Source organism: Columba livia, chromosome 1 (genome assembly GCF_036013475.1).
Source record: "Columba livia isolate bColLiv1 breed racing homer chromosome 1, bColLiv1.pat.W.v2, whole genome shotgun sequence".
NCBI classification, from domain to species: domain Eukaryota; kingdom Metazoa; phylum Chordata; class Aves; order Columbiformes; family Columbidae; genus Columba; species Columba livia.
Genome location: NC_088602.1, coordinates 20,638,012 through 20,665,541, shown reverse-complemented (window position 1 = coordinate 20,665,541; position 27,530 = coordinate 20,638,012). Strand labels below are relative to the sequence as shown.

Sequence of the window (27,530 nt, the reverse complement as noted above, 5' to 3'; positions counted from 1 at the left end):
ATGCAAATGTCTGTGAAAGGTAGGTAGACCTTGTGCTACGTTAAATCACTCATTCTTGTGGCAGTGTTGACCTCCTAATCTAAAATACAGCCAAAGAAACCTTGCAGCTGAGATATACTTGAGGTGCTGCAAATTATTGCAATTTCTGTATTTCCTTAAAGCTCTACTCAGCACAGTGGAAGTTATGTTTTCAGATATGAGTCATTTCAGTACTTCAAAAAATCTTGGCTAACATATTCAAGATTAATTTATTTTGTGGGCCGAAGGGGAAATTCAAACCACATTCTGCTTAATGCCAGTTCTGAAAATATGTTTCCTTATTTAATTAAATTATTCTTAGTTGTTAGTTGTATGGTACCTAATTTGAACAGGTATGTTTTTCATGTCTAGGAGATCATGTCTGTAGCAGAACTATGTAAAACTGTCTAGGAGGATAACACGAAAATCACAGCATGATTTTTATTTCCCAAATGACCCTTGATGTTGTACCCCTGAATTTCAAAATCTTATGGAGGGAATGCTAAGCTTTTAGTGACAGAAAATCTCCTCTAAAAGTAAGAGTAAGTGCTGGTTACAAGAGAGAGATTCATGTGCTCTGCTTGGCTGTATTAGCTACAGTAGATAAGACATTCCTGGCAAAAAGTGTGTCTGAATAGCAAAATACCCTCAAGTATGCAAATACTTTGTCATGACTAGAGAACGTTGCAGAAATGTGATGACTTTATAATGAAGAAAAAGGGATATTAATGAAATTTTCTTGAAAAGGAGACTCTTGTAAGACCCAATTTGTAATTTTCTTGTGTTTTTATTATGTTTTAACAAATACAGCTACAGAGGATCATTGGGAAGGAAGATGATTTGAAAGCAGCTGGAGATGAAACAGTATTTCGGGTATGAAATAGAAATACGTTTTTCTTTACAAAGCATTGTCATGGTTCCCATGAGCTTTGTTATTTTTTCAGAGTTTTTAGATAAGTATATAAGCATCAGTATTAGTGGTTTAATTAAATGAAAGTGCATGATTTGTCAACTGCTTTCTAGCTGGGGAAGAAAAATGTTTGTCACTTTGGAATCTCCTGATGAAATGTATGCAATTGATTTATTTCATTACTGTGTAGCCCCTCTGTTATTTAGTTTTTGTAAGGCTCTGTTTCAAATTAGCTCTCTTCTATTTGTGAAAAACTCAGAAAAAAACTCTGTACTGCCATATGAGAAAAGATGGTTTTCCAAACAAATTGATAACTTAAACTTACCTAAGTGCTGCTCTTGTAGTAATACCAGCTTATTGTGAGTTAGTTTGAAATGTAATTTTTCTCATTGAGGTAACAAAAGCCAAGAATTACTTTAGTTGGGTCCACTTCCAGAGAGAAATGGCATAGATGCAGACCAGGAGAAACAATCTTCCAGCTAGGTAAGAAGTTTCACTGAACTGCAGACCATTAGCAAATGGCAAATACATCTTGTCAGTGAAAGGGGCAGGTGAATTCCTGCTCTCTTCTGGCTGTTTTCCCCTGGATGCTGCCACTGCAACCTGCCTTCTTCCCCAAGTGGAGGCTTTGCCACCTCTTCTGCCTGTAGTCAGCACAGGGACAAGATATTCTGTGGCCTGGATGAGACTGAACAAGGCTGAAAAGTGAGAGGAGAACGTCCTGAGTGTACTGAAAACACCTCAGAAGGAACTGATGAACCGGGGCAAAGGAGGGGGAGAGCACAGATAGATGATCTCCATCTGTTACTATAAGGTGCTGCTTGCATCAGCAGCCCTGCTTGTGTTGTGTGCTTAAATCGGATGGTGTAGCTGAAGGATATTTTTCTCACTACAAACTTGCTTTCAGTCATGAACTGAAAAGGGGTAACTAGGCGTGGGGCAGCGACTGCTCATGTTGGAAGCGTTCAATAAGGAATTTGTATAGGGCTCTGCTTGATAAACCTACCATGCAGCAGCAGTTTCTACGAAGAGTTGGTCCAGCTCATGTTCTTTGCATTTACACCTACCTGAGGAAAAAATGGAAGTGACAGTATTGCTAACGCCTTTACTGCTTAGAAGGCATAAACAAAAAACATCTTCTGATTGCTTCCTCAGTATGCATCCAGAATTCAGTTAAAAATTGTTTGACTGACTAACATTATCTCCTTTTTTGAACCTTTTCATCATTCACCAGGTTAAAATAGCTGGGATTAATAGGATTGTTTGCTCCTCAAAACCAGTTTCAATTGGACTTAACTGCCATGACAGTGAAAGAAAAAGAATCTTTATTCTGCGTGAATGCACAGCTGTAGTATAAAGTTTCCAGAGGAACTTTGATACAGTTAGGAGCTGATTAAATACCTGAGCCAGAATGTCTATTTTATCTTGCTTCAAATTTTGTCTTCAGAGTTATCTATTGAGAAAAATCTGAAGTTATTGTAACCAGAAAATATTATTTAATATAGTTTCTTAGCAGATTATAAATGGAATTATAGTCTGTTCAAAAGAAGAATTCAGTAGCTTTGAGGAGTACAGGTATCTTTATATACTTCCGGTATCTATATTTCTACTTGGCAAAGTCCGAATTATCACTTTTTCTTCTGATTGTTGTTTTCTTTCTTGTCTCTGTGTCTCACAAAATAAGTTAATTGTAAGTAGTGAATTTGGCTTTAGAATTTAGTCAGTGCGTATGTTTTTACCCCTTCTTTTTAGTAATTATGGCAGTCATAGTATTACTTTCAAGCAAAACAAAGCATAAAAATACTGGTTTTAAATTCACTATGTTATTTGAAAGCTGAGATGCTGCAACAGAAATTTGGTGTTTGGGATGCTGCTTTATTTCCACAACGCTTTTACAATTCGCATGTGAGTTTGCTGTGTTTTCAAAGTAATCTTAGTCTCTGACACCAGGTGAAAGATGTCACTGACTTATGAAAATAAGGTTTAAATGGTAGTTTGCAACTTTATTTAACCAGCAGGTATATCCAGGTATGTTCCCTGTCCAGTGTGTAGACAGGGGTCCCAGTCATTTATTTACTGTAGGAAGATAGCCCTCAATACTCAATGAGATACTGTGTTAGGAAAGGAAAAAGCAGTTTGTTTGCTCTGGTCCCAGGGTGCTTGAATCTCTGCCTCTTTTAATAAGACTTTGACTTACATGTCTAAAATGCAAAATGTAACCACATAGTAATGGCCCTTCAGTGTGATTGCAGTGGACCTGGCTATCCAGATAAATATATCTCAATTGAGGGATTTTCTTTTTCCAATACCATAATTGAGGCTGGAAGAAAAGCAAAAAAATCTGCCCAGCTTTAATGGGCCTCGTCTTTTGGGAAGTTCCATGCTGACTTTTGCAGAGCAGGCAATCTGATTTACTCGTGGCGCTGGCACGTATGCACACAGTGAAGGAGAGACACAGACTTACGAGACTGGCGACCTGGTTCTTTCTAACTAGCCTGGAGAAAAAAGTGCAGAAGTGAAGAGATGCAGTGACTGTCTCACCTCACGCATCTTCCCATAGACCGAAGGAAAAGCTGCCCCAGGCTTCCTAGCACAGCTGCTCTGCTTCATGGGAGACATCCAGCTGAGGACCTGACCGCGCTTCGTGGAAGAATAGAGGCTGACTCCTTGCCTGGAAGGGGTGTAGGGTGTTATAGCAAAGTGCATGAGCTAGAAGAGTGTCACGGGGGCACCTCAAAAGTCAAATATAGGCAGACAAGTTCCAAAACAGACCTTATTCTAGCTAGAAAAGTGTGGCCAATAAACCAACTAGAAACAGGGTTTATACAATTATTCATCACTCTGACAGCATAAATTACAGATTTGGATATCAGTTGAGGGGATTATTGGGGTACATCAGCATAAGAATAATGAGGATCCACAACGTGCATGCATACACTCACAAGAAACAAAGACAGTCCTCTCACTTAAGGGTACCCAGAATAAATAATCGCTTGCTTGAGTTAGGCAAGGGCTCACACTTGCCTGGGTTAGGCAAGGACTCATTCAAGGATATATCCACTGGAGAAAAATAACCACTCACCACAGGAGGAGGTGAGGGGCTCTCAATCCTGGGAAGTCTCCTAAGATGGCATCCCGGTCTAAGGGGAGGGCTCCAGTTCACAGAGCTGCTGCTCTGAGAAGACCACTCCAAGGGGGTCTTTGGCTGGAACCCCATTTTATAGCCTGGTCAGATCTGGCTGTGGGCATTACAACATGGTCCAGAAGCTTCTCAGCTTCTCTGGTCACCTGTTTTGTCGAGGACCCTGTCAACTGACTGAGGGTCCCACCCCTCCTGCCCCACCAGCTGGTGGAGGTGAAGTCACCCTGCTGCAAGTGTGGGGACAACATGACTGTCAGCACCATCCTAGGTGTGTATGTGGGCACAGGCACAGTGGGGCACAAAAGGTGCTAAGGAGCCATCACCTGCCCTATTGAAGGCTCCCCATCTCAGTGGGATGTGCAACTGCCACAAAGAGTTTGGTGTATCTTCAGAAAGGTGTTGCCCAGTGAACAGCACTAGTTGCTTTTGTATTAATGCCCTGAGTTCCTTAAAAGGATACTCTAATAGTGATATGTGCAAGAACATTCTGGTACTAAAAACAATGCTAGTGGTTGCAGATATCTACTGTACAGCCCAGTTGTCCAGATCGGGGACTTTGCTCTTGGGCCCTTCAATTTAGATTAATAAGTTATCAAGCAGTTTCAATACCTCTAATTTAATATGCTTTGTGTAATGGCTAAACTTAGAAATTAATTTTAGCTATTATTAGGAAAAGAATGATAGTACAGAATGTTCTATATTTGTTCCTAAAATTGAATTAATGCTGGGAAATAATAGGTGCATTGTCTTATTTCCAAATGATTAATCATTGCTTCTGAATTTCATAGTGAACACATTTTCATACAAAGTATCTCATTTACATGTTTTGGTTTTGGTTTTTGTTTTGAGGGCACTTTTAATTTAACTAGTACTTGGGGACACAGCTATTAATCTCTTTTAAACAGAAAATTTTGAACTAAAATCAAGTCTTACTATAAGCAGGATATTTTTTTTAATTTATTTTTTTCATCCTAAGAGAGACAGATGACATCAGCATTCACACATTTCTCACCACTTCACTGGTCAGCACAGGGTTTTACACTTCGGCCCTCAGACAGTGCAGCATTGCAATGGCTCTCCTCAGCCACAGAGGCTGTGCAGCCCATCAGAACCTGCCCATCTGTTCCCTATAATTTCTAATTATCTTAAAGTTTTCTGTCCGCAGCTTCAAAGCCTGCAAAGCCCCGGGCCCAGAATAACTAAAGGCTGCCTAAACCGAACAGAGGAAGATGGTGTTTGAGAGCTGTGCTCTTCTAGTGCAGTGATACTCTGTAACAGGGGTGCAGCACATTGGATTTTGCTGGAATCTGGTCAAAGACTAAAATTAATAACCCTCCCCAAAAGAGTGTGTCATTCATCGTCACCTCGCAGTTCAGATGAAATGCACATTTTTTTCTTCACTTATCTTCTCCAGCATAAATGTGTATGTTTTGTATCAGCAGATGAACATTGAATTCTGTTGTAGATATTTTAAATCAAAGAACATGGCAATGTTCCTGCAGGCTTTAGAGGAAACTCTCCAGGCAGGCAAACCCTGTGAAGAAGCAAGCCATGTGGCATCAAAATATTAAGCTATTAAAAAGCTCTGAGTCATTGTTTACCTCACAGAGAAGGAAAATATTGTATTTTTCCATGTGATCTGATGACATTATAACCCCAAAAGGGACAAACATGCTTTCTGACATTGTTCTAGGTACCTGTCCTGCAAGCACATTGAATTTGGCTTGGATAGCCAAAGTCTTTCCCACAAGGAAGTCATCTGGAAGCCTGTTGTGGTCACAGTAGCATTGCGTTCCATTACACAGATATGTGAGCCAAGGCTACCCCTTTAGTCCCTGCTACTTAACCTAGTCTGAAGCACTTCAAATTACATAGCTCGAGAAGCCAGAGAGCAGTGTGGGCTTCTGGCAGATCAGGGAAGACACACAATTTGGTTTTGCGCTAACAGCTCTAGTCCTTGATTCAAAAGAGTAAGAATCTGGTCACAATCTCTGAAGGTTACCTAGTACCTTTGCTTGTAAAATTCAATGGAATAAACTGGAAACGGTGCCCGTAAGGATGGTCAGTTGGTGGGTGTGCTCTGCCTTTGGGCCAAGTCCACCTCAATCAGAAGAGTGTGCTGCACTGAACATCACATCTCCTGAGGGGGTGCTCAGTATGGATTCTCTGCTTTTGGTGGAAATCAGTATTTTTAAAATAAAGCATGGCAGGGAGGCAGGGCCTGAATTCTTGTGCAGGACTGTCCCCAGCTGAGTGTAGAAGCTGATTTTCCCAGCTGCCAGCAGACTCATTTGAACCTGTTCCTATTGCTGCCCTAAAGTATATCCTCTAATGTCTGCCTCCAGATCAGCTTTAGCTCACGTGGCTGGAAACCGTTTTTGTTCTGTGCCTCCTCATGAAATGACGGAGAACTGTGAGTGACATGCTGAAAGCTGAGAACATCCATGAAGTTCTATATTCCTCCTTGCTAGAGGCACTGACAGTACAGCATAGCAATTCCATGTCATTAGTTGTCATTAAAAAACAATTAATTCCAGGCAGTGGGACTGCTGGATGTTGTTGAATGCTGGATATAAGCTGTTTATTGCTTAGAAAAGGCCCCATCGGATTTCTTGTCAGATATTGTCTGTTATACTCTCTGTAGAAGAAAATTGTGCAGCTTTTAGCCTGTGTCAGACCTGATGTATTCTTGAATCCTAGCTCTTAAAAAAGTGCAGAGCATTAAAAACTGTAGTATGGATTTACATGATTAAAGCTGATTCATCTTTAAATGCTGTATTGTTCACTCTGGCGTCCACTTTAGGCTGTCTGGGCTTTGCCAGAAAAGACTGCGTTTGGAGATCTGGATCTTCTGGTCCCACTAGCTTGTCTGGTCACAGTTCTTTCGACTAGCTGCACCTGGCAGGATTCATGTCATAATGGATATAAACCTGCTTCCCAGAACTGAGTTGCAGAATATATCCCAGCATCTTGCAGACTCTCAAAATGACAGAAAGCTCGATGCTCTTGAGCAGTATTTGAGGCTAGACTGGTAGGTTGAAGTCTAGACTGCCTCCAAGGGTAGAAGCCTGGGTCCATGAATTGGCTGATTTGGCTGCTGAAAAACAAGGAGCATTTCAGAGAACTGGACTCAGAAAAGTTTGCAAAGATTTTGTCTTACCTGTAGAAAGATTTGGGACATCACTAGCAGACAGAAACTAAGATGTTGTTCTCCTTTCCCCTCCCTTCTTTTCTGTCACTGTTCTTCGTCTATTCGTATTATTTTTACAACTTTTATTGAAACAAGACATTGCACAGCAAATACTATCTCCCAGGAAGGAAGTAAGAGAACAAGGAACATGCTACAAATTTTAATCATGATGAATGCTTTCCAGTCATGCCTCAGGCAAATTCTGCAATGAAAGGTGGTAAAAGTCTAGAGACAGTAAGCCTATTGCCGTTTCAGATGAGTTTTGAAAATCAGTTAGGTACATTATTCTGAAAATCCTGTCTCACTATGTGGAAAGTTTCTTCTCAGTGACACTTGTTGCTACTTGCTGCAGTATCAGGTCCTGAATGTCGGGAGCTCAGCCGGAGCTGCGGGATTAGGTGGGTCTGAGCCTGTGACTCAGTGTTCGCAGCGTCAGGCTTCTATGTTAACAGTCTGTGTAATGAGGAGTATATGTTGTGTTAGCTGATCTTGCTTAAAAAGGAATAATTGCGTAATTCAGCAGTTCATGGCACTTTTGGAAAGTGCACAAGGTGTTAGTATTGCTCTAGGAAAACAAGCTTATGTTTGTGATGCATACACACATATTCATTATTTCATATAGATTTGTGTGGCATCAGAGCTTGGTCTTTGGGTTTCTTTGTCTGAATCAATGGACTCATGTCGGAGTTCCCCATTTGAGATACGCACCCCTGCCCCATCCCGTGCTTGTATCAAGATGAGACTTAGAATGTCGCCGTCCTTTCTGTGCTGTGCTGCACCCTCCTGGGGCTGAGGTCACCAGATACACACCAGAATACAAACTTCCACTCAATTTAGATGGTAGCTCTCTGACTCAAAGCTACCAGTCTGGTCCTTTTTAGAGCTCCAGGATTAGGTTACCTTTCATTCTCATTGCCAAGAGAGACATTCCAAATGTAAGTTATTTCACCTAAGCTCGGGAGGGTGAGGTGTTGGAAATATTAATAGAGCTCTCATTATCTTCTAACAAAGATTTGTCATGTCAGTACTAATTTATACAGTTCAGCAGCAAAAGCTCCTAATGATTCTGTGGACAAAAAGGAATTATGTACTAACATGTACTTTAATAGCATTAACTCTAGGAAAAGCAATTTTTTGAAATTTTACCCTTAAGCTTTAGTCTCTGTGGTCTCCTGTTGCATATTTGGTTTTAAAGAAATTTACTGTTTTGTAGTTTTAAAATACATTTAACTCTAACTAACATAGTATTTGGACATCTGCCATTTCCACTGCGGAATTTCGACTGAAGGCGTAGCCAACAAGTAGGTGCATATTTGTTATAAATCCAGGGATAGGCTTTGTCATCTCGGATAAGATGAGATAGGTATTGTTTGGATGTCTTCTTCTAGGTTATAACTAGAGAAACATGAATAGAATTAAAAAACCTTTCTGTCACAGACTTAGTGTTTAAAAGGTTATTTTAAACCTCGTTTTCCAGTTTGTTTTCAATACAACACAGATTTTAATATGGAGTAATCAAATTGGAAGCATTTAAATGCGTAATCATGAATTCAGTTTTAAAAATTACGTCAGCAAATGTATTTCTTACATTTTTCAAATCTTTAAACATGTAAGCAAAAAAATATTAGAAGCAGATTAGAGTCTTGCTACAGTGAGAAATATGTGGATTCTTCTTGTAGCTTCTTAGAAAACTGCATTCTGATATAAATAGTTTGGGTTTGAATTTCAAATAAGCATACATGAATGTTTGACTTCTGACTTTCAAAAAAGCGTATTAAAATGTTTATGCATCAGTCTTCACAGTAATCTGAAGTGTTTAAACTTCAGAAAGCTGGATCTTTTGGGTATTTAAATATTCTTTGCCTGCAGTTAAATGATAAAAGTTCAATAAGTACAGTTTGCATATGGCTCGAAAAGTTTTTTTTCTAGGTTCACTCATACATAACTTGAATCACTGGCATTTGGTAAATTGTAGCTTGCAGTAGAAACGAGGAATGTTACCTCTTCAACCACAAAATAACTGTGTCACGTATGCAATAAGCATGAAACACACAGTGGACTAATGGGACTTGTTATTGATGATGCTGAAAGCTAAATAACCATTAGTATTAAATCTTATGAATAGACTCTTGTCTTTCATCTTACCTCTTCAACCAGATAAAAGACACAGAGGCTATTTAGATGTCATAAGAATAGTTTGTTGAAATCCCTCTGGACTTAAAAAAATCTCTCTTCATGTTGCTTAGTGTTTCGTTGCATTCAAAGAAATGCCAGTATGCTAGTGCTGAGAGAAGAATAGAACAGAAATCCAGCATTATGTGTGGTTTTAGGCTTGGTAAAGATGCTGTTGAGTTGAAATAATGTGCATCCTTTTTCTGCAGAAATCTCTTCAACAGATTAAAAAATATAGAAAGATCACTAATGTTGAAAATTTGCAATAATAGAGCACTGTGAATAGTTTGTGTTTTTCTGATTTCATTTCTTAGACTATCATGAATGTTTTTAAATAGCTGCAACAAATTAGAAATAATTGCCTAAAAACTTTTCACAAAGCTGTTAACTTTATTTAAAGCCTCTATTTACCTAAGCATAAAGTTTTTTGTAAAGATTTAGCCAGCAACATTTTCAGTTCTAATAATAAAGTACACCAAAGGTGCCTGTAAATTGTACTACTCCTCTTTCATACAGGATATTTAGAAGCAGAACATATAATATACTGTTATCAGCTGATGTGCAGGAATTACTCAGCTCTGAGATCCTGTGTGATAGCTTTGGGAACAGTAATTAAATTGCAAGTGTCTCTTGTGAAACTCTACTTCAAATACATATTTCCAGATTTGTGATGAACAGATATTAATAATCATAGAATGCGTAATAATTAATCATGCAGTTTTTTGTTTTATAGGGAGCAGAACTGGAAAGCTGCAGTGTTAATACCATGTTGCTGGTACATTTCTTTGGAAAAGAAGGAAAGGAAAAACTTCGCTATTCTGAGTTTTTCAGGTATTTTTTCAGCTAGGCAATCCTAACAGCAACAGTCCTGTTCCTACCCTTTCTGCTTTGCACCAACACTGGCATTAATCTGACCCCACACTGAGCTGATTCAGAAAGTCAAGCAGGTAACGAAGCAGGTGATTATTGATGATTTTGCATGATTAAATTTGTAGTTTAGCTCCTGAGGTCTGCTGCCTGCAGGAGGAGTTGAGCACCATGATAACTCCAAAGCAGCCATGGGCCTGGAGGCTGTGAGGGTCGAGACAACCGTTTGTGGCAGCTGTGTGATGGCATACCTTGAGACAACGTGATTCATGCGTGTTTTTGTTGATCAAATCATCAAAAAAGTGATGGCTAATCTGTTAAAAAAGCTTTTCTGAGCTGAGATACCCCCCTCCCCGTTACAACTGCCATGGTAGGCTAAAGGCACCTTCTCTGCTTGCTTTAAATTCCAACTTCTGCTGAAACCTTACCTTTTCCTTTACCCTTTGAACTACTTTTGCAATGGGTCTATGCAGGTACTTCGTGGCACTTATGTCAGAACTGAGAATTGAGCCACCTGGTAAACACCACATCAGAATGAAACGGCAGTGGAATACTAGGCGGGCGGCCATTACTCCTGGAAACGTAGCTCCGTATTCCTGCCTGTTTCACTGTAAGCTGTACAAAGGCAGAAGTTAGTAGAAAGTTCAAGACTGGTGTAGGAAATCGCTCAATTTATGTCAAATACATGTCAGAAAGGTGGTGTAATCCTTGTCTACATCAGAGTATGAAGTTCTGCTGTGGTTGCTTTTGACTTGAAAAGCCAACTGGGTAGCAGCTGTTAGTGTTTTAATTGGATGAGATTCTTTCTTCCAATGTTTATTTCCATCAGTAATGATGACCACCACCTACGCAGCATCGCAACGTAACTGGTTAAAACTCATTGTTACTTGGGAGATCAATTTATGCTGTTAGTATGAACTCCAGACACATCTTGTTATGTGAACTTGGGCCTACAATCCAAATGCACAGTCTTTCTTGTAGATAAATGGAAATGAAGTGCCTAAATGCGTGTGTGAATCTTGACACACGTCTTGTAGCACAACATCAAGAGAAGATTATCTACATCAGTATTACCTTTTCTACAAAAGTAATCAGTGATTTACTGACTGCAAAATAAATTGGGATAATATGTTTTACTTCAGTTTATGTTCAGAAGCAGAGAATATATGTCAGCCCTCTTAAAAATGAATGTTGTTGCAATCAGTAGAGGTTTGGGGAAAGCCAGAGTAGAAAAGGAAGAGCAGCAATTTTTCTAACATTAAAAAGTGTTCAGCTCCACTGGCTCTGGCATACACTGGTCTTCAAATAAACAACCTTTCTCTTTTGAAGACCTCAACTCAATAGGAATCTAAGTGAGTAAAATGAGTTTAAGATGCCTCCAGCTCCCTTTTCTGTAAATACCATAGATCCTCTCAATGAAACAAAAGGCAGAGAGCACCAGTAAAAGGTTGTGTTTGCATATACAGTGTAAACTGAAAAGCCTCAGGTTTTAGATAAAATCCTACATTGACCCAACAAGCCATGACATTGATGAAACTATGTACCTAGTACTTTCAGAACACGTAGGTTAAAGACCTTTGCCTACCACACAGATAGAGGCCTGTAATCAAAATCAAACTCCCACATCTTGCTCTTAAAATTTGTGGGATAAGTGTAAGGTTTAATGCAAGTAATTTTTCAACAGTGGCAGTTATGTTTTGTGGGGCTGGAATGTGCCTCTTTATCACTGCGTAGACACTCCATCTCAGTTGCAACATGACAGTGAAGTTTGTTTAACACACAGAAGGGTGAATAAAAGGATCGCTGTCTTTTTAACCTGTGTGAAGATATCACCTTTCACATTATTTTATTTGCAAGTAAATCAAGCACATCATTTCTGGGTTCCTATTGTTAAGAGAAAATGTGATTTCTATCTGATGGCCTCTCATAACATTTTGCCTTATGTGGGAAGCTATTGTTGGATGTTTGATCAAAGTGCCATGCTGTTTTTACAAGAGATGACTGATGAGCTGTACAGACATAGATCATTGTCAAAAGCAGAAAATAATGATGGTAAATGCTTTTGTCATTTTCCAAGTTCTTGCCTAGAAAGCTTTTCCATTGATCAGCATAGTACCTAGTAGAAAGTAGGGGTGATTAGGTTTGATTAGAAAACACTAAAACTTGTTCCATTAGTTAAATACACGGATATCGCTGTGCTTTAGACTCCTTGAAAGTGGAAAATAAAAGGGCAGGAATGCTTTCTTTGTGAAATTTCACTGTACTTACGTGGGAATTCAGAAAGCTGAGACAAGTGTTCTCACCTCATTACTTACATATGTTTTCCTCATGCTTCCTCCTTTTCAGTTTGGCTGACGTTAAAAAATCCTTTTGTAAGTGTGCAACCATCTGCACCTACATATACACCAACGACGTCTGACCCTTTTAGCCCCCAGTCCAAACATTTAAAAAATGTCAGACAGTCACAGTCAATATATCAGGGCAATTAATTTGCCCTGTTCTCCTTTCTTTGCATTCAGATGGCGCAAAGAAAACCGAAGCTGTGTGCATCTCTTGGGGCCGTGTGGAGCTGATGTAGGGCAGCTCTGGTGCCTCCCTCCCTCCCCGCTGCCCCCAGCACAGCGGCTCCAGGGACGGGGCTGGCGTCCCACGCTGGGCTCCATCTGTCTCCAGCTGATGCATGGCTCTTGAGAAATCATCGGTAGGTGATACAAGGGCAATCTTCAGGCTGTTTTTTACTGGACGTAAAGAATGAGACCGTGAAACAGAATATCAGATCATTTTTCAGCCTTTCTTGGGCTGCTGGGAGCATGGAAGTAAAGTGTTTTCATAGGTGTTTTGGGACACCAGTCAAGCTCTTTTCTCACTCTCCTCTAGAACACAGTCAAACCAGCAACCAAAGCTGCTCCTTCACATTCTCTGCTGAGCAGCAGTGGTGGGATTCCCGCTTGGTTCTGCAGCTTCTCCCGGATCTGCCTAGAAGTAGCAGAAGCAACCCAGGACACACACCAGCCCATGTTTTTCCCATGGGAACAAGGTGGTTTCAGAGATCTTAAGGTGGGACAGAAGGAACATGTGTTCAGCTCCAGACTGCTACCTTATTTATTGCCAGTTGTATTCTCCTTAACATAAGGATAATATGAGAATTATTATTATTAATAATAATAATAATAATAATAATAATAATACACAACTTCAAAAGGGACAGCTTGTTTCCCTGGCAAAAGTTAGGGAATTCAAATCTAAATTACGCTGTAGTATGTTTATATACATCACTTGCAAAGGTGTTGCCTCGTAGTCAAATGCAGCTAGAATCATTATTCTCCTCTATCAGTTTAGGAAAATATAAAACAATATGCAACAAGCTTAAAATCATGTAACTAAGAAGGGTAGATTTCTTACAAGAAGCTGTAACCAGGTGAGACTTTCTTCTCAGAAGACCTGAACAAGTTTCTGTTTGAGATGACCACCACTCAGATTTACACCTCAACAACAACGTTGTCTTCTATTAGAGAACGTCATATTAGAGAATGTCATATTTCAAACATGAAGCGAGAAGTTCTCCAGGATTCCAGGCTTTTTATTATTTTGCATGAGTTTCCCCTGTTTTTTGGGACATAAATATCTTTTGGTCTTTTCCTTCCAAAAAATCTTTCACTTGTGCTTTAATTTCCAGCTATATCGTATGTACTATTTTTTGTTCTGAGTAGAAAACTATTTTATTTTCTAGGTATAGCAAATATTTCTTCTTGACAGCCACTGTTTTTTTTTTCCCCGAAAAAAAGTCCCTTGCTGATCTTGTTTAAGTGTGTGTAATCCCAAATAAAAGAGGAGACAGTAATTCACTCCCTAAACAGTTTACGACTGCTATGATTTTTTTCTGTAATCTGTCCCCAAGCAAGCTTAAATCTCTCACAATCTCTTTGAAGGAAAAAGAAGGGGGGCAGAAAGAGTTGACGAGAGTATATTAAAAAACTCTAATCATCGTATTTTTTTCCTGAGGTGACTTACAAAAAAGTACTTCTCAATGTGGCTAAACAATGGGCATCTTTTAATCATACAAGGAAAACTAACGTTTCAAATCCAGTTTATGACGTTATGTTACCTGATTTGTTGCTTCCAAACTTCTCATCAGTTATTAGAATTTTGCACCAGAATTATTCTTTAATCATGGTTTGTTTTTAATTTTCTGGTTTAGCTTGAAGGTCACAAATTGTGTAACCATACACAAAAGATGCCTTTTCGCTGCCCGTCCTGTTTCTTTCCTTCAGTATTTTGAATTCCTTGGTACATTTCATTTGAAACCTTTCATTTAAGGAACCAGGACAATCCAGGCTGAACCAGCCTGGCAGTGCTGACATTTTCCTGGTGCTGTTTCGTGTTGGTGCCGACACAGGGATGCAGAATCTCTTTCAGGTCACATTGTCAGCCCGTCGTGCTGTTGTTGTGATGACAGCCTGTACATTTTCAGTGGTTTTCATCTAGGGATTTGGAAGTACTTTGCAGAAATAGAGTACAGTTGCCTCCTTATTTGTCTCTCTACCTACACTAGTATCTATGTGTGTATTTATATAGAGCCCTAATACACGTAGGGATTACATCGTGTGCAACCAGGATCAGACAGTGAGAAATTAGAGCTGGGAACAAAATCTGGCTTCATTATTGTATATTCCTGTCCTAAATGAATCTGAATATTTCCCAAATAGTAAAGGTGTTGGGAAGAATCTCTGTTTCTTCCTTTCTTAGATGTATAGCAAAGGAAAAGCTTGATTAGTTTCTATATAACGTTTATAAATGAAAGTGAGTAGCTTTGTTTAATTTGGAAACATTGAGGACAGTAAATCAAATGGTAAGATTGATTAAGTGTCTTACTGCTTGCTAAACTGAATTTACAAGCATAGATCTAAATGTTCTCTGAAAGTTTACGGTCAAGCCCTTTTTAGTTTTTCTATATTCTGTTTTGAAAGTCAGATTGCAAAAAGGCAACCTCACCACTGGTTTGCAACAGTCTGTAGATGCAGAGAGGGTTATAAAGCCTTCAAAAGGACTTCAGTGTCCATAGAGGAGGCGAAGCAGAGTACAAATGTCAGGGTGGTATATCCACCACTCTCTTTGTTGTTAAGTTTGTTTCCTATAAATCAGTGCGACAAGAACTGGTCAGTTCTGTATTAGAGTGTTAAAGCTCTGCACAGAATGTCAGTTCAGGTCAAGAGGTATAGGGAGATAAACTTTCCGTAACCTTTCCTTTTGTGTTTCGTGCTACTACTCTGTGTGCCGTAAGGAATACAACGCCAGCACTTGGTTGCAACATCTCAGGCCGGAGGGGGAATAGCTGCATTCCTGAGGTCTCCCCACTTTTATTACGTTTTCACTTCCAATAAAGCTGAGTTGCCAGAAAGTCTTGAGAGACTCCCTCTTTCTATAGTACAGCACATTACAAAATGAGGGATAAATCCTGATAAGGTTTCTGGATACTGTTGTAACACGATAACAAATTTGGCCATTGGCCTTCAACGTGGGTGTTTTACAGAGTGTAGATAAAACAGGCTATCTTTAAAAAGTACTGTCTGTTCCCAGCCTTTTCCCCGTCTTATGAATTTGTGATTTACTTTTTCGTTATTTGGAAACTTAGGGCTTGCTTTTATTTTCAAGCTACTATAGCATAAGAGTATTCCCAACATAACTACTGAATTGTAGAGCACATTTAAAATCAGAATCCTGTTCCCGTAGCTGAATTCTGACTCCCTTCTGGCTCCCACTGACTTTTGGAGAGCAGGAATTTCATTCTATGCTTGTTTTTCCTAATATCTGGATAAATTTTTAAGGAATTTCCAGCTGAAATTCATCACACTGTGATCCAGAAGATACAAAAGCAAGTATCCCTAGTGGTGTCTTGGCATTTAAGTATCAAGTTTTACTTCATAACTCGAAAGTTATTTTTAATAACTTTTAATAACTTTCACTTAAAAAAAACCTCATTAGGATTTTTAGCTCTCACATCTGGGAATAAGACTGACCTAGAATGCTGATGTGATGATTCATAGTATTTTAATTTTTCTAATATGGGAGACTATCACATAAAAAATTTAAATTACACATTTCAGATGCTGCTCCAAGTAGCATTTGGTACGGCAGCAAATCTTCCCACTCTGGCTTGCCAGGAGCTAGCCTACAAGTTGAAATTAAATATCTGTTAATTTTTTCGTATCTAAATAAGTAACTCCGGCTTCCCTCCCCGATCTGTGTGGTGCAGTAAGATGCACGGCTGTTGTGCCACAGGAAGGGTGCAGGGTCATTGCTCCAAAGCAGCTGGAGAGGGCAAGAGCCCAGGCCTGAGAATCAGAGAATAGTTTTGGTTGGAAGGGACCCTCAAGATCATCAAGTCCAACCATTGAGAAAGGGCAGTGGAAAACCCACAGTGGGCTGGGGAAATAGAACACTTCATTCTCTGTCCAGCTGGACAGGGTGCAGGAGCAAGGACACGTCAAAACTGCCACTTTCCTCTTTGGCTTCACTGCGCCTCAGCTGGCTCGTGTGGGCCAGGTGGGCCACCCGCTCCTTCCCCAGCATGTAGAAATAGTGGTCTTTCAGCTGTCCTGCCCTTACTGGGTATGGCTCGAGGGCAGGACACTGAGCGTTTTCTGCTTAAGGAAATTAAATATTTAGAAAAGATGGAAGAACATGTAGTTTGTCATCACCCGTGGCTGCTGACCGGTACAGCAAATGACTGAAAGTTAGCTCCCCAAGATAAATAACTCATATTTTCAATAGCAGAGCTTAAATCTATTGCAAAATATGTCCACCTTTCATAGATTAAAAGCCAAGAAAATAAAACACATGGTATCTCATTTCCCTACATCCACAGTTTAGGCATATTTCCGAAACTGACCTCATTTTCAGCAGCTTCTCCTCCCCCAAACCAGACGTCACATGGGTTGGAAATGGCAGTCAACGATGCAGTTACTGTTCTGCGCAGTCTGTGCTGGGCCGACTCCACGCTGGGCCTACATGCCTGGTCCATGCCGTCCTCTCCCCGAGCTGGACCTCCCTTCCCAGGACCGGGGGAGGCTCCTGCGGGTGGTGCAGTGGGGCTGCTGGGCTGGACAGAGGCAGCAGTGAGGACAGGAGCTGTGTCTGGAAACTGAAGAGTGGTTTGCAAGCTGTGCAAGGAACCTCTCGCTGGTCTGTAAGACAAGGGGCCTCCATACTGGTGGCACAAACAAGTCCTTTGGTGTTCCATCCCCTTGTGAGGGGGAGAGTCAGGGGACTTGAAAGTGAGCCAGGTCTTAAGCTGGACTGTAGAGGAATATGCTTCAATGTTTGACTGTACTACGGAAGCCTTGTAACACCCTTTACTGGACCAGAAAAATGACCATTTAAAATGTGAGACCATATCATACCCCTCCTCAGTGTTACCCTAATAAAACTAGGCTGAAGCTTAAAATCACTTCTACTGCTAGGCTTTCATTTACCTGCATGTCCTGTGCCGTGGAGCATGTGTTGGTCCTTTATTTGCATGTGCAGCTCTAATTATCAGAGGAAAAAAATAAAAGAGACAGATTATGCTGTAACAGCAGTCTTCAGCTAGCCCCTTGTAGACTTCACACAGCTTCCAGCTACTAATTGTCCAAGCGATCTCATTAAAGAACTAAAGATAGCTCTGCGGACTAAAATGCCATAATTTCAGGGGAAAGAATTCAAATCCAGTGAGGCCATGCAAACACTGATGAGCAAATGAGCCTCTACTGGTATTTGCTACATAGACCCTTAGCTGCCCTCTTCTCCAACTAATTGCTTTGTCCCTCTCCTGTCAATAATTTTTGCAACTTAATAAAGCAGGGCTCTTTTGAAGTACTAAAGGGATTCTCACAAGCATCCCTGTGTTTTTAGCCTTTATTTATATTTAAAAATTATCACTTATTTTTGGATTTCATACGTCTGAGGTGGAAATTACCAAATGAATCACACAGTATTGTCTTTTACTTTCTCAAAATTCATAGCAGGCCACACAAAATAATAATGGCCACATAAACCAAACTGGGGAAACTCGAAGCTAACAACCCTGCTGACAGTTCTAGCTCCATACCTGCGGGTTGTTACTTGTTTCTCGTGCTACCTTTTTTTGTCTTCCTGAAAGAATGGGTGTCTCCTAAAAACCTTGATATCCACCCCTTCCATTTTCAGACAGCTCTCTTCGTACCTTCTCGAACACCTGCAGCTTCCTTTTCTGTGCTCTTCTGAAGTCTGTACGTGTCAGTCGTTATCCTTTCTAATCCACCCTCTAGTGAGCACAGAACCAATTTGCCAGACCTCTCTTTGCAGCTATAATCTTTGAGGCTTTTAGTCTTCTTTTCATGCAGTCATGATTTTAAGTTTCTTCTTTCACCTTTGCGATTATTAGAGCCTCATCTTTCTAGGTACTTTCCAACCTCGTCATTCCTCTCTTATTAATACGGAATTTCATAAATCATGTGTCAGGCTTTTAGCTACCGTGTCCTTTTTCATTCATTCGTTATAATACTGCCTTATCAATTATTTTATCTCATTATCTGCACATTTTTAAACAGTAGTGAAAACTAGATGTCCAGTGTATCTTTATATTTCCTTAGCAGCAGCAGCAATCAGTGCAGGCTTAGAGAGCACCCTACTGGTGTCATTGTGGAAATGCAGCCACGGAAACAAATGGCACACACAGGTAAAATTAAACCAGTGACATTTTAAACAATGATGTCCATAGTATCTGTGATTGAGAGCTAGTGTCTACGGCATTTAGTAGCTAAAGTAGTAGTAGTGATACAGTGATGCAAGTATCAACTGTTGGGTAATATTTGTTTCCACTTAGATTCATGGAAAATCTGCAAACAGAAGTCCAAGAAATGGAATTCATAAAGTTCTCAAAGGGTTTGAACGTCATGAGAAAAGAAGACTTTGCAGAATGGTTACTGTACTTCACTGATGAGGAAAACAATGAAATTTACTGGCAGAATGTGAGAGACAGAATTGAGACTGGCGAGGTTGGTACATAAAGCATGCTTTTTTTCCTTCCTCAGTGGTATGTACAGGTTTTCATTTGAATATGAGTATCTAATAATGTAACTAGTGTTTTGCCAGCTGAGAAGTACAAATATTGACAATGAGTAAGCAATCACACCTAAACACTAGGTTCCACCAGATGTAATGAAATAGATTTACTGGGGTTTGAATGTATTATTGATTATGTATCATCTCAATTCTGTGGTACTCTAGAATATCAGTTTGGAAGAATTCAAGACTTTTTGCAAGTTTACAAATAACCTGGAGGACTTTTCTATTGCCATGCAGATGTTTACTGTAGCCAATCGTCCTGTTAAACGGGGTAAGTGCTGCATCTTTTGTATGTATTTTTTAAAAAAATAAATAATGCATTTGTAAATAAATGATCCCAAAGTAGCACTGTGGAGTCCAAACCCAGTATGCTGCTCTTTATTCTGAAATAATTCTATTTCATGAAAAAATAATAATAGGAAGTTCCCAAAATGTTTTGATTTGTGAGTTCTAATGTGCTATCATATGCTGGACAGTTCATGGTAGACTAACCCGTAGAGTCATGGAATAGTTTGGGTTGGGAGGGACCTTTAAAGAACATCTAGTCCAACCCCTCTGCCATGGGCAGGGACATCTTGTGCTGGATCAGATTGCTCAGAGCCACATCTAGCCTGACCTTGAACACTTCCAGGGATGGAGCATCCACAGCTTCCCTGGGCAGCCTGTTCCAGTGCCTCACTGCCCTCATTGTAAAATGTTTCTTCTTTATATCCAGTCTAAATCTACTCTCAGTTTGAAACCATTTCACCTTGTCCTGTCACTACAGTCCTTGGTAAAAAGTCTCTCTCCATCTTTCTTATAAGCCCCCTTTAAGTACTGAAAGGCCACAATAAGGTCTCCCCGAAGCCTTCTCTTCTCCAGGCTCAACAACCCCACTCTCTCAGCCTGTCCTCACAGCAGAGCTGTTCCAGCCCTCTGATCATTTCTGTGGCTCCTCTGGCCCCTCTCCAACAGGTCCATGTCTTTCCTGTACTGAGGCTCCAGAGCTGGACACAGGACCCCAGGTGGGGTCTCACCAGAGCGGAGCAAAGGGGCAGAATCGCCTCCCTCAACCTGCTGGCCACATTGCTTTTGATGCAGCCTAAGATGTGATTGGCCTGGGCTGCAAGGGCACATTGCTGGCTCATGTCCAATCTTTCATCCACCAGAACCCCCAAGTACTTCTCCAAAGGATTGCTCTCAGTCTAATCTAAAGTCTAGATTAGGAAGGATTTATTGAAACAATACATGCTTTAGTAGTGGTTCAAGGTAACAAAGCTTTTCCTCATAGTGCAACTAGTTTTTGGAAGAAATGAAACAATAGAAATCTCTTCTTTTGCAGGGTCTGTAGCATCTTGCTGTGTTTTATTTATTTCTCCGTGCTGCATTCTCCATGTGATTATGTAGTGTCATGTAATCATGGCTATGAAAAACAAACTGTGGTAAAGTTGGTTTTAAAATAAAGATTTGGAGAAGTTGCTTCCTGCCCATATTTTACAGATAGGAGCAATGCAACAAAAGTTTCACGGATGTACAAATGCTTTTTGTTATAGTCCTGAGGTTGTTGGAGGGCAGCTCTCGTAAGTTATTTGAAAATAGTAATATTAAAAGTTCCTAAGGAAATTTGATGAGACATTAACATTAATTGAAATAAATATTTGATGGGCTCATGAAAAAGGTGAGAGAGATGTGAGAAGACAGGAAGAGAATTCAGTGTTCTTGAGAAATAAATGTTTGGATGGGGTTTCAACCAACGAAGGCCAAAACCGGGAGGGTTTACAGCTTGTGAGTCTCATCACTAGTTAGTCCAGCCTTCAGGAAGAGTTTCATATCCACAGCCTCTCTGAGGAGGCTCATCTAGTGCTTAACCACTCATCATGAAGACTTTTCTATGTCAAACCCTTGCAACTTATGGCGTTGTGTCTTACCTCCATGCACCTTTGGGAAAAATATGGTGCTTTAATCCCTTTTAGGTAGTTGAAGGCTGCCCTTTGCATTTCTGTTCTCCCCAGCTCCCTCAGCTTCTCTTCTTCCATCACATGCCCCAGTTCCCAGCTGGATTTGTGGCCCTCCTCTGTCTGGTTTGGCAACGTATTTCTTCTGGTAGGGGGAGACAGATTTTATTTGCACAAGGTGCACAAAGAGTGGAGAGGAAGGAGGATAAATTAATGGTGAAAAAATAGTCATAAGTGAGATACAAGAGTTCAGCTCTGTTACGTATCCCATTTTTAAGTGCCAAAGGATGATGAGGCCAACAGTTGGTGTTGACTCTGGTAATGTTTCCTTGTAAAAACTTACTCCTGATCATCAGGCAGTTGTGCCTCTGTTTATGCACTGAACCATTCTGTGATGGAAAGCAAAGCAGCCAGCTCCCAAGGTAACTCATGGATGTTACATGTGTACATGCCTAATCCTTTCCTTAATCTCACTAAGTTCTTCGTCTTGCTGTTTGCATGTGTGTACGTGTGTGTATTCACACACATATGAATATTTATGCAAAAATAAGACAGCCCATTAGTCCTTCCTTTTATTGTAGACTTTTTGTTCTAAGTTAGCAGCTCATCTTTTCTCTCTGATAAAGTGGTCCTTCTTTGTTTAAAGATTACTATGCTCCACTGTTTTAGATCATCTTTCTCCTTCTTTTTATGTTTTATTCAAAAATGTGCAGCGCCATCTCTGGATTTGTATTTAGCTTTGAGAACTGAAACAGTTAACATCTTTTTAAAGACAAAATTAAGACTTTTAGCATCCTGTATTTCATGTCCTTTTCAAATTGCGGTATATCCGTTTACAGAAGGATTTTCAACTTAATTATATTTAAACCAACTGTAAATTAATCAGCTGCATTTATACCGGAGTTGCTCAAAGAGGCAAAGATGAGACCTAAGTCAGGAGTGCTCTTCTCACAAACTTCAGAACTGATCATATTTATAGCACTATTTATAAACAGCACTTGTTTACAAAAGCAGAACCACGTTATTACTGTATTTATTACTTAGTTGGACAATTTGCCGTAATAATCTACAAAACTGCTATACTTTAATAACCTCCAGTCCCTCCTTGCAATCGACATTTCCAAAAATTCATCTGATTCATGTGTTGTGATTGTGCTTGCTATAGTAAACAATAATTGCACTCTTACTATCTGCTGTTTTATGGCAACCCCACACATTTCTTTGTCTTCCTTGAGTCAAAACTCCAAATTCTTTACACCACAAGACCAAAAGTGGCTATTTTACCACAACGCACATGGTAGTGTAAAGAGAGAAGGCTGAAAAGCTGAAGAGGAAAATAAATCTCCAGAGGTATGGCAGCTTTTTCTGCCATAAATACTTATAAACTTTTCCATCATAATTTAAGAGAAGGTACTTTGAAAAACAGAACTAGCGGTATACAAAGCCATGTGCTGTAAGCAGTGCACCAAGTATTTGATGGTCTGTATTTCTACAGAGTTGCTGAGCAGATTGCTGGTTGAGGTGGAGAATATTGTAAAATACTGTTCTGTGAGAGGAGTTTTCTTGCAGAAGGAATTGGCTTGAAACTGATTAGAGATAAAATTGTGGTATTTTTATGAGATCGAAGTGAAGCAAATGCTTACCAATCGTATGCACAGGTATCAGCCAAAAGTACACAAGTATTCAGCATATGGCTATTTATAGCAAAAATTGCCACTTTTACTGTTGTTTTCAAATTAGTGCATTTCAAAAGTTTATCACACAATTAATAAAGATTGTGTTATGAAAGATGAAGCAAGCTCAAGTATGCATGAACTGAAGCCATGACCATGAGCCAGCACTGTGCCCTTGTGGCCAGGAAGGCCAATGGCATCCTGGGGTGTATTACAAGGGGGTGGTTAGTAGATCGAGAGAGGTTCTCCTTCCCCTCTACTCTGCCCCATCTAGAATATTGTGTCCAGTTCTGGGCCCCTCAGTTCAAGAAGGACAGGGAACTACTGGAGAGGGTCCAGTGTAGGGCAACAAAGATGATTAAGGGAGTGGAGCATCTCCCTTATGAAGAAAGGCTGAGGGAGCTGGGTCTCTTTAGTTTGGAGAAGAGGAGACTGAGGGGTAACCTTATTAATGTTTATAAATATATAAAGAGTGAGTGCCACGAGGATGGAGCCAGGCTCTTCTCGATGGCAAACAATGATAGGACAAGGGGTAATGGGATAGAGCTGGAACACAAGAGGTTCCACTTAAATTTGAGAAGAAACTTCTCAGTGAGGGTAACAGACACTGGAACAGGCTGCCCAGGGAGGTTGTGGAGTCTCCTTCTCTGGAGACATTCAAAACCCACCTGGACATGTTCCTGTGCAACCTCACCTAGGCGTTCCTGCTCTGGCAGGGGGATTGGACTAGATGATCTTTTGAGGTCCCTTCCAATCCCAAACATACTGTTATACTGTGATACTGTGAAGCCTCCTAATAGTTTACTAGCTCACACATCCCAAATTCTCCATCTAGGATACCCACGAGACATTGTAAACTGTACAGAATCCTGCTATGTATGTGCTGTCCAATTTCTTTACAAGTTCGGACTCAACTATGATGTAATATTATGTCTTTACTAGCCGAGTTCAAGAGAGCAGTGAAGGTGGCAACAGGACAAGAACTCTCAGATAATGTTCTGGATACCATCTTCAAGATTTTTGATCTAGATGGAGATGACTGCCTCAGCCATGGAGAGTTTCTTGGAGTCCTGAGAAACCGAATTCATCGAGGTTTGAGGGTAACAAGCTCACATATTTTTTTTTTAATACCAGAGATGACATAACTATCTTGTTAACACCTGTAGAAAACAAATAGAGATAATTAGTAGAAAGAAGTTAGATGTTAAACTGAAGATCCCTTACTGGTTATGAATCTGGGAGGAGTGCTGCCAGCAAGAATTTGTTATGTCTGTGAACTATGGGAGCAGCAGCACTGCATTACGTATTATATTTACACAGCCTGTGAATAAGACTCTTCTTTGTGTAAATGCTAAAACATAGTTTAACTTTATTAACAGGTACCACAACAGCAAGGCATTCAAGGTTACTGGAAGTGCGTGAAAAGAGAAAGCATTAAAGGAGCCAAAGAAGTGTGGAAGCAAACTGGGAAAAGTCCTTTTTAAAGCAGTCCATTATTCTCTTGCTATAGGTGTTGTTATTTGAGGGGGGTTGTCTGTCCTGTTTACATAATAGTTGAATCAAAAATACTCTTTTTTTTTTTTTTTTTACTGAAGTTCAACTTTAAATAACCCAGATTCTAATGCAATAGTTTTATATCATTCTCGTGCAATCAGTTTGGTTTACAGAACTGTTATCACTTTTGACATCCATCCAGAAGTACTCTTGTTCTAGGGAATAGTGTTGTTTACTCCTCTGTGGAGTCCGACCCTGCGCTGTAGCTGTAGCATGCAGGATATGCAGGTTTTAATAGTGGTCACTGGCAGGAACGTCACAGCAATATCATCCCCTTTTGGAAGGGTGCACATCATCTCAGTTAGCCACTAACACAGCAGTTCTCTTCCCCTGGCAAGGACAGAGGTCCAAAGGCAAAACCACTTGCACAATCCATGCAAATCAAGTTATCCTAGATCAAAAAGGAAAATTCACATGGTTCGTGCCCTCATTATTCTGAACTGCTCGTGTGCTAGTTCCTGGTGACCACTTGCACAATCCATGCAAATCAAGTTATCCTAGATCAAAAAGGAAAATTCACATGGTTCGTGCCCTCATTATTCTGAACTGCTCGTGTGCTAGTTCCTGGTGGATGATTCCACCAGATCCTGTGTGGGTGTCTGGTTTGTCTACCTTCATTATGATAATGTTAAACTGGAAATACAAGACTGTTGATACAGGCTTGAAAAGTTATCCATTGATCTATGAATGTAGTTGAGTCTCTCAGACCTCTTCAACAAATCATATAAATGAGAAACAAAAATCCTCGTTGTATCATAAATAGCAGTAGCTACAATTTGAGTTATGGCTATTTTGCTTTAATTGTATTGCAGAAGGTGAATGTGTAACAAATAGTTCCTTTATCTTAGAATTGTGTAAGGCTGTGATGAGGAACGCTGCAGTATCTCAGGAATTCAAGGTTATAATAAGCAAGTGTTGGGGGAATAGTAAGTCCAATGAAAAAGTAAATAAAATTGTTTTTACTCCAAAATGCAAAGTTAGACATACGATCTTAAACAATAAACCAAGGAGCAAATCAAAATTAACATTTAGCAATTATAGATGAACATTTTTAGCTATAACATAATGTGCATCTGTGTATATAAAGGTGTGCATTACATGTTTTTTCTTTCTTGTATCCTTAGGAGCCAACAGCCCCAGGTCCAGATCAGTCTTCCTGGTTGGCTGCTATACATAGGAGATAGACTTATCTATAAAGCTCTCAAGGTTCTTCCTCTTTCCCTCTGCAAGTTGTCTGACCTGTTTTGGCTGGGGTGAAAGCTTAGACTTTCAAGACAGGTTTGTGGTAACAGGCTCATAAGATGGACTGGGAAATGTCTCCAGAAAAACAACCAAGAAATCTCACCACTCTTTGAGGAAGTATCCGTCCCTTTTAAGCATGACACTGGCTGTGTTATTCTCAAAGTAGTATATAAGCTCAGCGGGAGGTGGTGTCATTTCTTTGAGGTTTGGGTGAGGGAAGCCTTGAGAAGAGGGGAATCTTTCATGATAGATACCAGAGCAGCCCTCAGGTGAGGAACAGGAGAGACTGCATTAGGAAACCATAAAGATCCCACCTACGGAGCACCAAGATGACAGAGAATGTACTTGGTCTGTTGGTAGGTATCAGGCTGGCTTGTGCTGAGGAGGAGTCCTCCCACCCAAGCCTCAGCATGGTGGGCTCTCCTGGGGAAACAGAGCGAGAAGCCAGCAAAGCAGCTCTTCCCTCCATGGCCTTCTCTTGGAGCTTTAATTTAAACTGTGTTAAAGAGATCATGCTTGTATTGTTGTCATCTGTGGACATGCACCTAGAGCCACCCACCAGAACAAGAGCATGCCTGTGTGGGTGTCCTGAGCCCTGTCTAGAAGATCAGGTACCCGTGACCACCAAGGATCCCCTTACTTCCCCAGGAAACCATCAGAATGAAATAAAATGCAGTGAACACCTCAGCCTCCCCCCACAACTGAACTCATGCGCTGCTCTGGGGCAGCGGGAGATAAGAGACCTGGTGTCCCTTGGGTGTTTGCAAGTTGCTTGTATCTTCTGGTGATGGGAGCTGTGAGTAGAGCTGATGGCAGCGCGCGTGGGGCGGTGGGACTGGCATCAAAGTACGGCAGCCCGCTCCGCGTCACCAAATAGTAAAGAGCACAATCGAGCAAGACATGTCTGTATCACAGAAGTGTGTGTTTCCACCCAGAGTGTGCTGTGGTCCGGCTCTGGCTTTAATGCAAAGCTGCCTTTTACTTGCTGTTGTTACTATTTAGGCAAATCATTTTTACTTTGCAATGGAGATTATTCTTTAACATTTTATTCTGTGAAACGTTAACAGGTTTATGATGTTTTGTATTGCTTATGTGGTTTCTTTTGTTTACCAATGACTTGGTTCCTACAAGCTGTTTGGTTTTCTTTTGAAAAAGTCAATTCATTTAGTTTTCGTGTATCTAGAAGTTGAATTCCTCATTGCTCATTGTATCTGGGCTTGTGCAATCAGCAGTATCTGCTTTTGGCAGCAAGCAAAACCTTTGAGTTCAGAGGAAAAAGAAAACAGATATGCTTATTTTTAAGTGAACTTCATATTGATTAGGAGTTAAAATGGAGTTGTGAAACGTTTTCAGAAGAAGTTATCCTGAAAGTACAGCCAGGAAGGAACTCCTCTGAAGGCCTGGGAAGACTTGTCCCTCAGGCTTGAAGAATCAGACTGTTTAATTTTATAGTCTATTTTCATTTGTCTTAACCAAAAGGCTTTACAAAACAGTCTTAAAATAATTTCTCATGTTCTTATTTCTCATAATCTTAGGTTGAAAGAGCTATTTCAGTGTTTAGATAGACCTTGTCTTTTAAGGAAGCCATCCTAGTTTTAGCATTACCTGGTTTAGTTCCTTTTAGTAGCTGTGTGGTATTGTCAGCCTGCCCATCAGCATTATTCAACACAATTTAGTTAAAAGTTTACGGCAACCAAATAAAATATATTTTTTAAATCTCCAACATTGTGTCTGAATGTTATGT

General features: G+C 40.2%; 1 protein-coding gene across 1 annotated transcript; it reads left to right on the top strand.

The window, feature by feature from the left end:
- MICU2 (mitochondrial calcium uptake 2) lies at nucleotides 1-27,509 on the top strand. The gene is made up of 7 exons (XM_065049891.1): nucleotides 1-19; nucleotides 829-891; nucleotides 10,166-10,263; nucleotides 19,142-19,313; nucleotides 19,546-19,654; nucleotides 23,933-24,090; nucleotides 24,370-27,509. The coding sequence occupies exons 3-7, from the start codon at nucleotides 10,199-10,201 to the stop codon at nucleotides 24,472-24,474; spliced, it is 609 nt and encodes a 202-aa protein (XP_064905963.1). The 5' UTR covers nucleotides 1-19; nucleotides 829-891; nucleotides 10,166-10,198; the 3' UTR covers nucleotides 24,475-27,509.
- The last annotated feature ends 21 nt before the right edge of the window (nucleotides 27,510-27,530 follow it).